The sequence below is a fragment of the Pogona vitticeps genome, chromosome 3 (assembly GCF_051106095.1).
Source record: "Pogona vitticeps strain Pit_001003342236 chromosome 3, PviZW2.1, whole genome shotgun sequence".
Lineage (NCBI taxonomy): Eukaryota > Metazoa > Chordata > Lepidosauria > Squamata > Agamidae > Pogona > Pogona vitticeps.
Window position 1 is genome coordinate 265207302 of NC_135785.1, and position 17195 is coordinate 265224496.

The 17195-nt window shown below is 57.4% G+C and overlaps 1 protein-coding gene across 2 annotated transcripts; it reads right to left on the reverse strand.

Moving 5' to 3' along the window:
- Positions 1-316: 316 nt before the first annotated feature.
- RNF121 (ring finger protein 121) lies at positions 317-16832 on the reverse strand. 2 transcript variants are annotated; one of them, XM_072993368.2, is made up of 9 exons: positions 16728-16831; positions 10017-10054; positions 8688-8829; positions 6868-7022; positions 6232-6339; positions 4600-4720; positions 2614-2747; positions 1634-1735; positions 317-828 (listed from the first exon to the last, which is right to left on the reverse strand). In XM_072993368.2, the coding sequence occupies exons 1-9, from the start codon at positions 16782-16784 to the stop codon at positions 708-710; spliced, it is 978 nt and encodes a 325-aa protein (XP_072849469.1). In that variant the 5' UTR covers positions 16785-16831; the 3' UTR covers positions 317-707. The 2 variants fall into 2 exon arrangements, with proteins under 2 accessions (XP_072849469.1, XP_072849470.1); XM_072993369.2 differs by lacking the exon at positions 6232-6339 and having other exon boundaries at positions 16728-16832.
- Positions 16833-17195: the final 363 nt, after the last annotated feature.

Sequence of the window (17195 nt, forward strand, 5' to 3'; positions counted from 1 at the left end):
TGTGTGTGTGTGTGTGAGAGAGAGGGACGGATCCTGGACCCCGAAACTCTGGCTCCCGCGAGCCAATGGGGCCTCTGGCCCGCTCTTGCTTCTTGAGAAGGCTCCAGGGGCTAGCGGGCGTGGGATTCTGCTTGCCTACAAGAGAAGCAGGCAGCAGCGGAGGAGGAGGAGGGGGGGAACGATGCCATCGCCGCCCTGGGCTTAGTCCTTTGTGGGAGCACAGCAGGCGGAACATGGCATCACATGGCAGTGGAGGAGGAAGGAGGGCCCAGGAAAGCCGTTTCCTTTTTTACCCCAGCAATAAAACTATTTTGAATATGCTCATTAAAATAATTATTTCTCTCTCTTTCTCTCTCTCTCTTTTTTTTTTTTTTTAAAAAGAGACTCTCCTCCCTCCCAACCCGCAGGCAGTCCAAGCCGGCCTCGACAGGCTCCGTCTTGCGCACGGTCCTTTCCGTTGGAGCTGATGGAGCCACGATTTGTGGCAGGAGGAGGCCACAATCGTGAGAGGTGTAAAGCCATTAAAAACACCCCTCCTTGGGGTCTCAACGCTGCTGCTGCTGCTGTTGTCGTCTTTGTCCTCCTCCTCCTCCTCTGTCGCGCAGCTCGGCGGGCGGAACCCCTCAGAGGGGTGCTGGTGGAGGGGAGAGGGATCCGGGAGAGGGATGGGAGGGAGAGGGGGAGGAAGAGGAAGAAGAAGAGGAAGGCTACTCCAGTCCCAGGATGTAGTTGATGCCCTGTACCAGTCCTATGATCACCGGCTGCCAGGCTACCAAGTAGCGCAGCCAGTCGAGGAGCTGCCCGTACATGACGTGCGGCCGTTCCCAGCTGGCAAAGCGAGCGTTAAAGAAGCCACAAGGAGTCCAAGGGTGGAGAGAACCAGAGCCTTCCCTGTGGGCACGTGGGCAGGCAGGCAGGCAGGCAGGCAGGCAGCTGCTCCTTCGTCCCCCGTGGGCAGAGCGGCTGGTGGCCCTGAGCAAGTCAGTCTTAAAAGCGAGCAGGTGCAGTTTGGCCTCAGCGGCCTTCAGAGACCGCAGCCTGCTTCCTCCGTTGGGACAGACGACAGCCTCACGCAAGCCCGGGGAGGGAGCCAATGGGAACCATTTCCCTCTGGAAACTGCTCTGTTCTGGGCAACCTAGAGGGTTCACTTTAATGGGCACAAGCAGTGGCGCTGTGTTGCCATGGCACACGCGCTGTGCCTGAATTGGGCTAACACACACCCTTTCCCTCCTCCTTTGAAGAACAGAGGCCTGTGGGATCTCCTGACTGTTCTGCACCCAAAAAATCCTACAGCAGAGAAGCAGAGCAGAGCGTGCTGCTTATCTACCACCCCATCCCACTTAAAGCACTCTCTGGGTGGTTTACAATTCAGTTACGCAAGCTGCACAGGGCCCCCAAATGTGCTGGGTACTAATTTTACAAGACCTCAGAAGGATGGAAGGTTGAGTCAACCCTGAGCCCATCGGGATCAGAGTTAGGACATGAGCAAAGGCTTGACTGCACAACGGCAGGGGAGAGGTGCAGGCCTTCCACCCCCTGGGGCCAGCCCAACTGAACCTGAGCCGCCCTCCCTCCCTCCCTCCCTCCCTCTCCACCCTGCGGCTCTCCAAGCAGGCGGCGGGTGAAGGATACGGGTTGCTGAACATCCGCTTGAGGTCCACCTTCTCCTTGCAGTACGGACAGGTCTGTTTCTTCCCGACGATGCACCAGCCCCGGATGCAGAACTCATGGAAGCTGGAGGGGCAGCGAGTTGAGGAAGGGAAAACACACACAGAGAGAGGCTCCAGGGGGTAAGTGCGAGGATGCAACCAGACAGACACAAAAAAAGGAGGAGGGAAGCCTGGGCTCCTGCAAGGCGGTCACCAGTCCAGGGTTCCAATCTTGGCCTGAAAAGCCGGGCAAAACAAACCAGGCTCGTGGAGGTAGGGGTAGGGAGTGTGGCCTGCCTCTGGACCCCAGAAGGGCCACCCCACATTTTCCCCCAAGGAAAAGGAAAGGGGACCAAACACGGGCCACACCCTCTAGAATCCTGACAGGTCTCAAGGGGTCTCGAGGGTTCCCAGAGGCATCTGGTGGGGGCCACTGGGGGATCCAGGAAGCTGGACTAGAGGGGCCCCTGGGCCTGATCCAGCACAGGGCTCCTCTTCTTAGGTTCGGTGGGGAGGCCTGGTTCCAGTGCAGGAGGGAAAAGCCCCCAAAGGGCTGAGCCACAGAAGGGGGGGGACCTGGAAGACCCACCTACCCTTCTTTGTTCCTGCTGAAGGGGGGTTTGCCTCCCCCCCCCCAAAGTCTGAAATTTCCCTCGGAACCTCCGAGGAGGCCGACCTGCGGGCTTCCAGGATTGTACGGCAGGGAAAAGCACCCGGTTTTCCCTTCCCAGGCATGATCTCAGGCTCCCAGGTGGGTGACTTCCTTGGCCGATTTGCCTTCCTCCCCCCCCCGACCTCCCAAAGTAAAAAAACTCCAAAAGCTGCAGCCTGTCCTTCTGGTGTCTAGACCCTAGAGCTTCCCAGCGTGCCCGTGGGCCACCCTCTCGCCCCGCCACCCACCCACCCACGACTGGCCTGAAGCCCTCTCGCCTTCCCTTCCCAGCCAACCTGCCCAAAGGATACACATGATTGCAGGAGAGCCGGTAGGTGTTTTCGATGATCCCCTCTTCGTTCACGTCCACAAAGATCTGCTGGCCGCAGACGGCGCAGACGCTGTCCGAGAGGTGCTTCGTTGGCATCCCCGAGGCGCTGTAGAACTGCGCCAGGTCAGGAGGGAACGAAACGGGGCACTTTCAGTGACAATCAGAGAACTCTCCGGTCCATTTCGGGAATGCTCCAGGGCCCAGCTTTTTCAGGGGGGACCCAGGGATGGGCAGTGGGGGGGGCTCAACGTGGGACCAGGAAGGGCTGCCTCCTGCACCACCGGCCATGAGAGCACAGGGCCAGCCGTGGGGTGGCCGTCCTCAGAGCTCATCCCCTGCAGGGTCCCCCGAAAGGCAGAGCACCCCCTGGCAACGTGCCTGCCCCACGGTGGCCCCACCACCCCTGCTGGTGGCCTCAGCCACAGCAAGAGGGAGGAGGGGCCGTCGGGGCGGACGGAAGGAGGCAGGTCAGGGACCCATCCGCAAACTGCCACGGCTCTGCCTCTGCAAACCTGGGCTGGGCTTGGCCTCCCACCCCGGCTGCCGCTGAGCCTGGCGTCCATTTTGTGTGTGTGTTTGTGTGTGTATGTGTGTGTGTGAGAGAGAAGGAGGGCAAACCTCCCCATCAATGAGGGAGCCATGGTGTTGGGCTGGACAGTGGCGCCCCTGGAGGCTTCCGGGGAAAGTTATGGCTCGTTTTCAGGCCAAGAGGGATAACGCTGGGTGATGGGGGAGATTGGGGGACCCCGAGAGCTGAACCACGGTCCCCTTTATTCTAAAAGGATGAGCGAGGCTCATGTCCCCCCCCCACCTGGTCCCTGTTGAACCCCAAGATCCATGCCAGCTGGGGGACAATGGTAGCTATTGCCCGTGACACTAGCAGGTCAAACGCTTTGGAAAGAAGGGTCACCGTTCGCAAGGGTGAAAAAGTACCAACATGCAGGAAACAAACCCGTGCAGAGGAGGAGCCAGTGACTCTGAACCCTCTGTGAGGGGCAACGGGGAGACGGTCCTTGGCCCCCTCCGGCAGCTAGCCATCAGGGGCCTCATCAGCATCTGACTCTACTGAGCATGGAAGCTGAGGCCTGGCCGAGTCCACAGGCCTTTGGCAGCCTCCTTCAGCCTGAATACCGAGAAGGGCTGCGCCTGACTTCTTCCCTTGCACCCTGGAGGGCCGAACCCCTTCTGCACAGATTCCCAATGGCCAGCCATCAACTGGGGTGGGGGGAGGGGGGAGGGCCTGGGTTCGAAAGGGCACATGTCAAAACAGCAAAGTGCCCCCCTGGAGCCCCAGGTTATTATTATTCATTGGACCTCTATCCCGCATTTCTCCCAACAAGGGACCCAAATAGTAGACCGTTGGTCTAGATGGGCAGGATAGAAATCTAACAAATAAATAAACAAACAAATAAATTGCCCTTTCTCAACCAAAATCATTTCTGTCTGATGACAGAGGTCACCTTGGGGGGGGGGGGGAGAAGGAGGTGGCCCGTGGCCCCACAAAGTCACGCTCCATCCACCCCATGAAAAACGTTCCCTCCGCAGAAGGGCCACCGGGGTGCCACTCCCGTGGGGCAGAAGAGGGAAGACCGTCGGGGCAGAGAGGGAGCGAGGGCAAGGCGGCCGGGAACTCTTCTTGAGCTCCCTTGGCAGGGCCCCGCCGCGCAGATCAGAGCCCCACTGGGCCCACAAAGCTGGATCCAGCCCAAGCCTCTCAGGGGGCAGCAAAGGGCATCACTGCCACATGCCCCCCCCACCGGTGACAGCGCACCCTCACCCCTGGGGAAAAAAAATGGGACGAGACACACAGCCGGGCCGGGCCGGGCCGGGGGTGGAATCCTGCTGGGCCCAAAGAGACAAAGGCCAACCCAAACCCACAGCTGCAAAAACCGCCCCGAGGGGCCGACGCGGCTCTCCCGCTGAGCTGGGACGGTTGCCCCGGCCGCTTCCCCTCGGCGGATCTTACCCCGATGGTGGAGGCCATGTAATCGGCACACATTTCTGCGAAGTCGCGCTCCAACACGCCGTAATAGAGGCCGTAGAACAGGAGAGAAATCCCAAAGTCCATCCCATCTTCCGGCTTGATTCTAGCGAGGGGCGGAAAGGGCCTCCGGTGAGCTCCCCCGACAGCCAATCCTCCAGGTGACCGTGACGGGCGCTCTGCTGAAGGTGCCCTCCCCCCCAAAAAACCACCCCCTGCGGTTCCTCCAGCGCCAGCCGAGGACAATGTCCAGCTGCAGGCGGCAGTCCTGACCCCAGAAAGACCCTTTCCCCTCTGGACAACCACTGCGGCCAGGTCACTGGAAGAGATGCAGGGCATCAGGCACAGCCAGGTCCCCCGGGAGGGGCAGGAGGCAGGTGGGCGGAGGGTCCCCCCCTTATGCCCAGAGCCCAGGCGCCTTCGTGGCCAAGATGTCTAAGATTCAGTGGGCTCCGCTGCTGCCCTTTCTACACCCCACGTTGCGCACACACACACACCCATTGACAGAGCCTCTCTGGGCCCAGCAGGTGCCACACTTCACACGTCAAGCATGGGATCCAGAACGGCAGAGTTCTGTCATTCTGGACATTTCAGCTAAAAGATATTGAGCAGACAGCCCGGGGTCTGGCTGGGTGTTCCTGGCACCTCCAGAGTCCAGAGAGAAGCCGTGGAGGGGAGAAAACAGCCGACGGGACAGGCAGCCACCCAGAATCCTCTCCTAACCCTAACTTAGTCTACTTCATGTCACACACAACCAAACCGACAGGGAGACTCCTGGCCCTCACGAACTGAGGCGTCTTATTTTCGCTGTTTGCTTTTCTCCCAAATAAATAATAATAAAAAAAACAGGACTCAAGGAGGTTTACATCATTCAAGACACAACATGAAAGCTGGAAACAGCAAATCATTCAAATATAAAGAAGAAATCAGCAACATTATTATCAAAAAATGTCAGGCAAAAGGTAAAAACAGATTTAGAAGCAACGAAATAAACACCCATCTTGTTTTAAAATCTCTCCTAGACCGCTGGTCACTCAAGAAAAGCTTGTCTGAAGAGAAAGGTCTTCACCCGCCTAGTGGAATGAGAAGCCAAGATGGGGCCAGTCATGGGGCTCCAGTGGCTGGGAGTTCCACAGTCTCTGGGAGCCGCCGCGAAGGCTCCCTCTCCCCCCATTGGGCACACCTGCCATAACCTTCTCTGCACTCCCATTTGGGATCGGCCCAAAGGTCCATGAGATCCGAGCCGATGTCTTGCTTGGATGTCCATGAGATTCCTGCACTCCCTCTTCGGAGAGAGGGAGCCAGGAAGCAGTCCCCTGGGGTGGGGAAAGCACCCCCCCCCCGTGCTGGCTCGCAACCTCTAAGGAGGCCCAGGGCCCCACCCCACAGAGCTGGTGCCCCTCTCGGGTTGGGTGATGCCATCAGCTGGGAGTGGAAAACGCCTTTGGCTGACAATCCAGTCCCCTCCTCCTCCTCAGCCACGTTGGTGCCACAGAAAGATGCTCTCTTGTCTGCCCACGCTTGTGCCACCAAAGGAGAGGGGGGGCTTGTCAGCACGGGGGTTCAGGGACAGCCAGAGAGCAGGGAGAACATGCTGCCACACATTAATTAGCTCACCTGAATAATAAATTAAGACCAAAGAGGGTAAACATGACGGCCATGTACCCGACAATCCCGGTGGCGTAGCTGATCTTGTATATCAACAGGAACCATTTGTAAACCAACCTAAAGGTGGGGAATGGGGGGGGGGGGAGAGAAAAACAGGGGACACTCACATCTCAGAATTCAGCCCCACGTCTACCAAGGCACAGGAAGTTCTAAAAGGCTGCCTGTCAGCTAAGGCTCTAAAAGCAGCGGACTTCAATTGGATGAAAGTCTGTAACTCAGCTTTATTTTAACGGACTGGGGAAAAACATAAACTCATCTCGCTGGCTTGGGGAAGGACTGTACCCCAAGAAAACCAGGCACAGGAAATGCAATTTTCCCCGGAAACAGGGTGTGGGCTGTGTGCATGCCAGGTTTTAAACAAGACGTGGGCTTTTTCCTTACTTCTGGCCGGACACAGGATGAATGACAGTGGCGTGCCACGGCCCCTAATGGGTGCAGGAGAGTCAAAATTGGCCCCCCCGCCCCCCAGGGTTGCCTGCCCCAGGCCTGGAGAGTGAGAGTCTAAGAATACAAGGGAGACTGTGGCCCCTCTCTCGCTCTCTCTCTGTTTCATCCCGGAGCCTCGGGGGGGGGGGGGCGGCTCACCTGGGTGTCGTCTGGACGAGAGGTTTCCGTGTCGCTCTGAAGGTGACGAAAGCGGTGACGGCTGAAAAGAAGACCCAGATCACGAGGAACCGCCACCAGTGCAGCTTGACTGTGAAGTAAAGGGGGACGACCCACATCTGGAAAAGCGTCACCATCTGGAACGAGAGGCACGTCTCAGCCGAGGCAAAGCCCAAGGGACAGACCCGACCTCCCGCCCTGCCCCACGGCAACCGGCTGCCAGACTGCAGGCCCCCCAGCCCCCGAACCGTGAACTGCTCCCTCTCTTCTAGGCAAAGGCGGTGGTTAAAAGAATCCTCCTGCCAACCCACAAAATCATCCCCAGGGTCTCCAAGGCCCTCTTCATCCCACGGAGATCCTAAAAGCATCATCGAGAACCGGACCCCCCGCATACCCTTTGAAAGCAAAAGCAGGATACCAAGGCCACTAAGGGAGAAACGGAAGTGAACGAATATAAGCGTGGCGGGGTGCCGTTGGGCCACGTGCTCAGGGCCGGGGTGGGGTGGGGGGTGCGTGGCTCCGGCCCTGCGTGAGAGGTCCAGCTGGCAAAACGTCCAAGAACGTCAGCCCGCCTGGGTGTGGCTCTCCATCGAGACGCGGTCCGGCCAGTCCTCCCTTCTCTTCCTTGGGCATGATGGGGCAGCTCCCCTCCGCCCCCTCGGCCCAGGACCCCACCTCTCTCTAGCCCGCGGCCACCAGCCTGGGCCCTCTCCGCTCCAGGGAAAGGCGGCTGCCCGCCAGCCCCTCCAGGTGGAGGCTAAAAGCATTTGGGGAATGCCTGGGAGCACATGCTAGAAATCCAACGTGTCTGTGACCTTTCTCCCCCCCCCCGGCCCCCTCAAAAGTGAAGCATCCCGACTGGCCTTCTTCCCCCCTCTTTTCGGCCTCCCAAGGTGCTTCCCCAATTCCTCCAGGGACCTGGCACAACCAGACTTTAGAACTTCAGAGCGGGAGGGGAAAATCCTTTTCACCCATGAAACAGGGTCCTTCTCCCACCACCTCTCCAGGTGACCCGGCTCTCCAGCTCCCAGCGGGCCCTGCCTGTCGCCCCGGGCACTCTGGGAGGCACGAAAGGCACGGGAGAAGGAGCAGAAAGGCCTTCAAAGATGAAGCCGGCCAAAGAGATGTGGCTTCTCTCTCTCTCTCTCTCTCTCTCTCTCTCTCTCTCTCTCTCTCTCTCTCCTGAGAAGAGATGAGGGACCCTGGCACTTCTCTGGCAGAGGGCCTGATCCTTCACTGTGTGAGAAAGGGCAAAATGTCCTGCTGGGCTTTTCATGTCCAACACCTTCTTCCGAGGGAGACACAGAGCGGCTTGCAAGAAGCAGAAGCGCAACCGCCACGCGGGCTCTCGTGCGGCCAAGATTCCACCGCCCCCCCCCTTTGCTGCCCCTGGGCTCTGTGGGCGGAGGGGAGAAGGGGGAGCTTCCTGCAGTTTCTCCTGTGCTGCAGGTATGGCTGCATGGTCTCCGTTCCCCTTTATATGGGGTTCCTGTTTTCTGTTACACCTCCCGGGTCACACAAGCAAGGCCGGAGAGAGCCACCGCCTTTGCCCCGGGGGGGGGGGGGGAGGGGGGATACAACGCAGGCAAGGTTCCTGCCCAAAGCTGGGAGTATGACTATGTGGCTACATCCGTTTTTCCAGTATGGGGCAGGAAAAAAAAAAACCAGAGCAAGGATCCTTGCTCGCAAGATGGCCATGCAGGGAGAGCAGCAGCCCGGGAGATTGGGGGGGTGTCGGGGGGGGGGGTTGGGGGAGTCTTAAAGAAGGGCGGTTGACAACATATACCTAAGAGACAGCTTACGTTGTAGGAGCGCGGGTGCCTTTGCTTCCACTGCACCAGGAGGAGCTGGGCCACCACCAGCGTGGCGATCAGGATCAGGACCATTTCTGCATGCATGGCCTCGTGGCCACGGTGCTTGGCGTGCATCCGAGCGTGCTCGATCCTGAAAGACAAACAAAAGATGGCAAGTGAGCCCCTTCCACTTGGCACGTCTGCCACCTTCCCTCGCCCCCATCGAGAGCTCGCTCAGCGAAAGCCCTCTGGGCCGGTGCTGGCGTGGCCACACGCTGGGCCCTGCGAGGGCCGAGGAAGGCTCCCCCTCTTTGGCTCTGCCCTATGGAAGAGGCTCTCGTTTCCCCCCCCCGGGGTGCAACCCCTCCTCCCGGGGACCATGGATCCCTGGGCAGGGGATGCAAGTGGGCGGGCTGACTGGATCAGGCCCCTGCCACAAAGCCTCAGAACCCGGGGGGGGGGGGTCCCAGAGGGAGGGAGGGTCCGGGCAGGCACCCCCTCCTCCACAGCCAGGCCTTCCCCTCCGCTCTTCTGCAGCCAGGCTTTCCCCTGCTCCTGTTTCCTTCCTCGTGGCCACCTGGGCCGTGGAGGGAGACCTCCACTAAGCGCTCTTAATAGGCTTTCCTCCCTCATGAGTTTAGAACAGCAACCTTTTGCCTTGCTTAGTTCCTTTTACTTCTAACATTTCTCCCCCACCTCAAGCTACAGCTCCTGGCTTACTTGGGAGTAGGCACGCCCTGGACGGGACACAGGTGCCTTCCACGGGCCACTGATTCAGGGTGCAAATCTGGGGGTGGCCTGAAGCCCCGGGAGGCGGCTGGTAGGAAAACCAGTGGGCCTCTTCGGAATTAGCACACAGTCCTCAGCTGAAGCAAGGCAGGAGCGGACGGGCGGGGGGTGGTGGGGGTGGACAGCGTTAAGATGACCTAAGACGGGCTCCTGGAGAGGCCCACGAGCACCTCCTGGCCCACTGGGGAGAAGGCACGCCTTCCCTTCTCCAGCAAGCAGCCTGCTGGGTGCCGGGGGGGGGGGGACGACGATGACAGACGGATGGACGGGGACAGTTTTCCTCAGCCTCCTCCATCGGCCTGTTGGGATTCTCGGATGCCTCTGCTCTCCCAAGAAGCGTTTACGCTCATAAAGCCGGAGCAGCATCCCCTGCAAAGACCCAGGAAAGGGGCATAGGCAGGCGCACGGAGGGCGAGGCCAAGTGCCCGCAAGCGCACTCCGCCCACAGCAGGCCGGGTGGCCCCCGAGACACCGGAGGGGAGGAGACTGCCTCCGTTGCACAGCATCGGTTCCGAAGCCCAGGCAGGCTTGCCGGCCCTCTCTACTCACCTCCATCGCTCCTCGGCAGGCAGGTGCGAGAGGTCCACCTGCAGGAGAGAAGAACAACTGTCAGCCTGGAAGGAAGCAGCCCAGCCCTCCGATGGGGCTGGAAACCACGCTCGCTCGTGGAGGAGAAACTGTCTTGGGTAGCCGCGTGCATCCCATCCGTCGCCCATTCATGGAAAGCAAGCTGAAAGGTAAGGGGTTCCAGGAAGGGAGGAGGGGGGCGGCGGCGGCGGCAGGCTTTGTCCCTCTCCCCATAAGCCCCAGGCGATCCGAGAAGTGGGCCAATCATCATCCTTCCCAACCTATACACACCATTTCCCTCCTTTCCTCAAAACAGCCCTCTCAGGTCTGACCCTTAATCCCTCTGACGTTTCGTAACAGAGACTTGATGTCGTCCCAGAGGGTTTTCTTGACCACATTTTTCTCACTTAAGAGTTATTTCAAACCTAAGGAGGTGACGAGCACTCCAGCACTGCAGGCCTTCAAGAGAAAATTAGACTGTGAAATCTTAGTTGATTTGGATTCCTGCCTTGCGCAGGGGTTGGCCTTGATGACCGCAGAAGCCCCCTTCCGATTTTAGGACTCCGGTTTTGCATCCCTGCCAGTTCTGGCACCCTCTCTGTCTGGTTGATATAAAATAATAATCCCACCAATAAATAAATCTCATCTTTGTGCAACTAGCATTCTCTTTTGAATTGGACCCTAAAGCAAATACTGAGTTCTCAGAAGGAGGTGCTTTTTAAATAATCAGACCCTCCCTTTAAGGGCTGACCGGTTTCTTCTCTTTGACCAGCCTGGAAGTGGACAGAAGCCAAGACCAGCTCATGCCAAATGGGCCAGGGAGGACAGGCAGACACGTCCATCCGTAGGGTTTTTATATAGGTTTTTTCAGCATAAATCAGAAGGGACAGATTTCTGCTCTGAACAACCAGACCCACCACGGACGTCTCCTTCATCACAGCTCCAGATCTCCCCTCCTCAAAAGAAAATACTAAGCCCCAGTGAGAGGCTGCTCCATCTTAACCCCCGCCTTCCTGGAACGTCCAGAGAAGCTTCAGAGCCCCACACATTCCGGGATGATTGTTACCTCGTCCTGGAGGAGGAGGAGGGGGCAGGAAGCCTCCCCCCCCCCTTGCCCTGAGAAGGCTTCTTCCCATGCACTGCCACGGAGGTTTGCGGAAGAGCAAAAGGAGGAGGAAGGCCAGGGCCCTGCTCACCAGCAAGGCATTAAAACAGGGTTTCCGCAGAGGGAGAGACCGCTCCACGGGGAGGACTAAGACAGGCCCACCCGAGACGGCTCAAGGCTGTGGCTCTCGGGGCAGAGCATGAGCTCTGAGTGGCAAGGGTCCCTCTTTGGCAGCCTCTCCGAGAAAGAAGGGCTGGGACAGACCCTCGCCTGGACGGTCACCGCCACTCCTCTGGAGACCACCGAGGCCGCCAGAGCGGTCCGGTCCAGCCCGGGAGGAGGCAGCCACTTGGAACGTCCCCCTGAGTCAAGGGGACCTTCTGCCGGACCCTTCCCCCTCTTCTCTTCTGCCCACGGGGGGGGGGGGAGCTGACGGGCCAAGAAGGGGGAGGCCTCCTCCAGATCTGCTCCCCCCAAGATCCTCGAAGGGGATCCTTTAATAGGATTAAAGCTGTCCCTCTCTGCAGGCAAAACAGGCCCTCGATCGCAGAGTTCTGGTCTCCAAAAACGAACCCTCGCATCTAGGAACAAAAAAAGCTCTCGTGGCCCTGGAACGTGGACATCCCGGATGTTCCCATTTCCAATCTATCCACCCCATCCTGAAGGCCTTTAAGAGTACAGAAGACCGGGACACCAATGTGGCTAAAATGGAAACAGTGTTATTAAAAAAAGGTATCTTTCTATCACCCGCCTCCCGTCCAGCAAAAGTAGATCACGGAAGCGTCTGCTCCCTTGTTCAGATCTTAGCCAGCCATCACAACGCTGGGGAAGCACACGGCCCCGCTGCACGTTTGGGTCCGAACACTACAAAAAACCGCACCACCTCTCTCGGCGTCTTACGGCCTCCTCCTCTTCTGGGTGGCCACGAGGCGAGTCTGGAGCATTTGCCCAACACTGCCCTGGGTTCGGTCTGACCCCAGCGGACCTCGGAGGACTGAGTCCCAGATCCGTGACCGCCCAGTCAAGGCCAGCTTCTTCCAGCCTGTCCCACAGACATAAACACAACTATTGATTTATTTTATTTAAAACATTTTCCTCCTTAAAAAGAACCCGAGTGGGTTCCCCAGCCTATCTCCAAGCAGGGAGCGCGATCTCCGGAGGCGAGTGGCCCCAGGTTCATGCGGTGAGTGAATGAGCAAGCAGGTAGATGGGCTGGCCTGCGGAGAGAAACAGGTGGCTTTCCACTCTTTCCCTGTTTTGTGAGTCCCGTGCGGGACAAAGCGCCTGCATTTCAGAAGGGACTCCAGGCTTCTGAAAAACGGACCTGCGGCCATGAACGCCCCAGGCTGCCCTGCTCGCTGTGAACATGGCAAAGACCACACCAAGCTTCAGGGCGCCTGACATCTTCAGGGCTAATACCATCACGGCAGGTTTTTTTAGCCCAGGAAAAAGCCGGACGCTGTCCTCGAAAGCTTAGGCTCCGAGGAAGTGGGCTGGATGCCGCAAAGCCTTCTGCCAAACAGACCCTTCAAGGACTCTTTGCATTTTTTATGCCATGGATTACAAGGGCTGGTCGCTCTGGAAATTTCTGAAAGGAGAAAGGACCCTTGAGGACACTAGGATTCCTCCTGCACCCTCCCCTAAACCCACCCAGGTTTTCTAAACCGAAGCATTGCATAATTACGTTCATCACTATGCCTTGAGCCAACTCAAGACCTGGCTCTTTAGGCAGGCCTTCCCTCCTGCCATCCCTTAATTTATTTATTGCCATCTTCAATTGTATTCATGTTGCTGTTCTATTTTATTTTATTTTGGAGTGTGGTTAGCCAGCCAGAGTAGATTTCGGTCTAGATGGGCAGGGTATAAATTAAATACATAAATAAAATAAAATCACGCATTTTAGTGCAGGAATGAGAACAACCCGAGGCTTTTGGAACGCAGGAGCCACGTTGCCTCCGGTGGATGAGTCTGAAACGAGAGCAAATTCGAAACCCGTTTGGTGTGTCCTACTCAGGAGCAAGCATTTCTCCAGGGCCGTCCTTATCCTTGCCAGGGGAAGGAGAGACACTCCACAAACCTCAGTGTAACGGATAACCAAGGAAAGAAACAAGTTGAGGGGAACCCAGACCACATGCCCCCCCTCACCCCACCCATTCAGGAGGCAATGGGGAGATGAGGGAGTGGGGGGGTCATAGAGACTGTAGCACTAAAGGCAGACAAGGCAAGGCTGAAGTAAGGCCTGCCCCACCTGGGAAGGGCAACAGGTGGGGCGCTACAGGAGTTTACCTTTCAGAGGACCAGAGGACAAGCCAGCCAGCCAGCTAGCCAGCCCAGACAGGTGGCCATGGGGATATATCCAGACTGCCTTAAGGCAACTGCTCCTCCTTTTATAGGCCTGCAACCTGATAGGGCAGGTCGAGCACGGCTGGCTTCAGCCCTCCTGTTTACGGTTACAGGGAGGGACAGGTGGCCCACTTCCTCAACTTCAGCTCAGCAAGAGAGCGACGTGTCCAGCAAGGTTCTCTTGGACCGCTCCATGAGACAGGTGGCAACGGCCTGCTCTGCTGAAGAAGAGAGGAAGCCCTCCAGTGTGTTGGAAAGCTGTCCTCCCAATGTCAGATAACCAAACTCTGTGCAACTGCCTCTACCTGGAAAGGGCAAGACGACACTCTCAACGACCTCAACAGGGCCAACGCCATGCCCTGCTCCAAGACAGGTTCTCCCACACGGGTCAGGATGACTGGAAGCACTAACATCAGTGCTCAAATCACAACAGCCCTGCCTCAGCTCTTTCCACCGATTCACCTGTTCCCACCACACACACACACACGGGGGTGGCCATCAGCATCCAATTACAGCACTCTAGGAGACCCCAGCTGCAGTACAAGGAAATCTGCAAGCGGGAACTGAAGGCCTTAGGAATGGAGCTGAACAGATGGGAAATCTTGACCTCTGAGCCTCCAGCCTGGAGGCAGGCGGTGAATCACAGCCTCTCCGTTGTCCAGCAGGCCGAGGCAAAGAGGCAGTCTCAAAACCAGGAAAATCAGGGAGCTGGACAGGGAACAGTATTGTATTTGTCTTCAGTGTGGAATGGTCTCTCTCGAATTGGCCCTTCTCAGCCACACAGACGCTGTTCTAAGACCTCCATTCAGAGCACATGACCATCGTGTCTCAAGACTGAAGGAGGCCTACACAGCACTCTGGTGCACCCTTCTCACCTGTGGCTACACCTGGTCGTTGGTGCAGGAAAGCACTAGAATCCAAGAGTCGATTCTGGGAATTCAATCCCCCACTGGGTCTCCTTGACAGAATCAGGACTCTCAGTGGGTCCTTTCCAGCTCTGCAGGTCTAAGATGACCAACAAGTCAGACGGGGAGCAGAGACGCAGCACACTTTGAGGTGAAGAGGGCACAAGACGTCCTCTGCCAGGGCTGTTTATTCCCTCCCCACTTCAAGGTCCATGGCTCTAACTCAGAGGCTGATGCCAGCCCACTGTGCCATGAAGTTGCTTCTGGGTTATGGGGATTCGACATAGGGTTACGGAGGTATATGGGATGTTCAGGGGGTGCTTTGCCCTTGTCATTCTCTCATGGCTGGAAAGTGGGGTCTGAACCCACTTTTCTTGAGTCCTAGTCCAGCAGTCTATCCATTGCACTACACTGGCTCTCTGTCATCCTGCTAGCTGCTCCTAAATTTCTGGAATAGCCCATATTTAACCAAAGGACAAAGTACTGACTTAGTCAGGAACAACTGCTCTCCAGGTCTGACTGTCTGCACAGACCATGTCACTTTGTGCGGCAGGCAGACACAACCCGGAAGCACGGTGAGCTCTCTATGTGTCAAGTGGGATCCCAGCTCATTTGTGGTGGTTTCAGCTTTAAACAGAACAAATGAGAGATGCTGCTTAAACAGCTAATCCCACAGTACCAACGCCCAGACTGCTCAAGAAACCAAGAGGCCTTTGCACATTTCATGAGCTCAGCAATTCTGGAGAGCAAATCAGAGAGCGAGCAATCTGCATCAGACAAGTAAAACGGGAATCCAAGGGTGAAGTGGGAAGCGGCAAGGCGAAAAGACCAAACACTGCCTTAAGAAGGAAGAGGAATCTGAGGAGAACCTCCTAGCAGGAAGGAGCAGAGGAATAAGGACGGCATGCCTCCACCTGAGCAGCTTCAGACCAGTCCAAGGGGCACCCACGTAAGTGCTTCCTTCCTGGCACAGGCTGCCAACTTACTCAATCGTCCGAAGGTGTAATTCTTGGTGTATAATGCTCTGTGTAGTTTGGGATCGGGTTGGCTGGAAGGCGGCCCTGCTTCCCTACCTGTTGCACGAAAGGAAGGCATGCCCTTGATTGAGTCTGCAAGACCAGAACGGGACTGTTGACTGAAGGACCTTCTGGAGGTCATTTACTCACAGGGTCACCATATGTTGGCTAGAACTGGACGGCTCAAAGAAACAAACTGGACTGGCTAGAAGTGATGATGATTTGACAGAGGCTGTTGTACTTCAAACAAACACATTAAAGCTGGGGAAAGTGGGAGGCAGTAGGAAAAAAGGAAGAGCAAACATGAAAGGGATCAATCAAATCCATAAAAGAAACCATGGACTTCAGTTTGCAAGAGGTGAGCCTGGCGGTTCAGGACAGGCCAGAAGCACAACTACCTGTCCACGTTAGCCACCCGTACGGACTCTACCAAAGTCAATGAAACAGTTTGTTATTTTATTGCTCTTTCACATGCACCTTGTGGCTTGATTTTGCTGTATATTCTGTTTTTTTAATACTACTGCATTGCAAATGCTTTTTTCCTGAGACCGGATCCCCTTTGAAGTCTGAAAGCTTGCCCATTTGATCTCCAGCTCCCTCTCTGATTCCCTGAAACCTCGCTGCCCATGAAGGGAATAGGGGACATATTCTATCTTCCCTGCTTCCCCCGCCCCCCGGAACAACATTAAGGACTGTAGCTTCCTCGGGGCAGGGACCTGTCTCTTGGGACGGAGGTGCACGCAAGCCCATGGCTTTACAGCTACCTGTCCTTCTTGCTTTATTATGTATTTATTTAAAATATTTTTACCCTGCCTTGGAAGACAGCGCTCAAGAGTACACTGCGGTGGTTTGCACCATTGAAACCCAATAGGTAAAGCAAAGAACAATGAGTATAAAGAGGCAGAGGGGCATCGTGAGAAGGCAGCATTGCAGCTGAGGATAATAATCAGAAAGAAGGCCTTTCTCTATCCTTATCCTGGTTTCCTCCAGAGGCCTGCCTACCTCGCAGGGCTGTTGTGACAGGGACGCACGGGAGGGAGGGGGGCCAAGCCTGCTTCCACGGCCTTGAGTTCCCCGAAGGGAGGGAGGGAGGGAGGGAGGACTCCTCTGCCGCCGCCGCCCCCCCTTCGCGGCCAGCCATGAGGGGCTTCTCTGCTCAAAGGACCCGACCCTCACCCCCCCCAGCCCACCAATTATGGGATGGATCTCCCCCAGGCAGGCCTCCCCCTCCCTGGAGTCCCCTGGTTAACTCCCTCCCATCTCTTCCCCTCCTCCCCCCCCGTCCGGCCTTCCTCCTCCTCCTCCTCCTCCTCCTCCTCCTCACCTCGTCCAGGTCGTGCTCGTGGGGAGCCCCCACCTCCATCTCCACCACCACCGCCATCTTGCCCCCTCGCCCCCGCTCCCCCTCCCTCCCTTCCTGCAGGAGGGCGGGGCTCCAGCCGGCCAACTCGCTTCCGCCGACGCCCGCCAATCGGCGCCCGCCGCCGGCTTCCGCTCCGCCAATCAGAGGTGCCCCGCGGGGAAGGGAGAGGGGGCGGGGCCGAGCGGCCGGCGGGCGAGGGAGCGTCTGACAGGTGCCGACTTCTCCCTCAGACGCAAAGGCGGGCGGGGCCAGCGAGGTAAGGCGGGACGGTTTTCACCGCCGCCGAACTTAAAGAGGCCGAGTTGAGGCCGGAGCGGCGGCATGACTGGAAGGAAAAAGAGGCATCCTCGTTTGCGCCTCCTGCCCGAAGAGGTACTTGATGGACGCTCCCTAAGGGTGTTCCCCCCTCGCCCCGCCCCCTTAGGACGT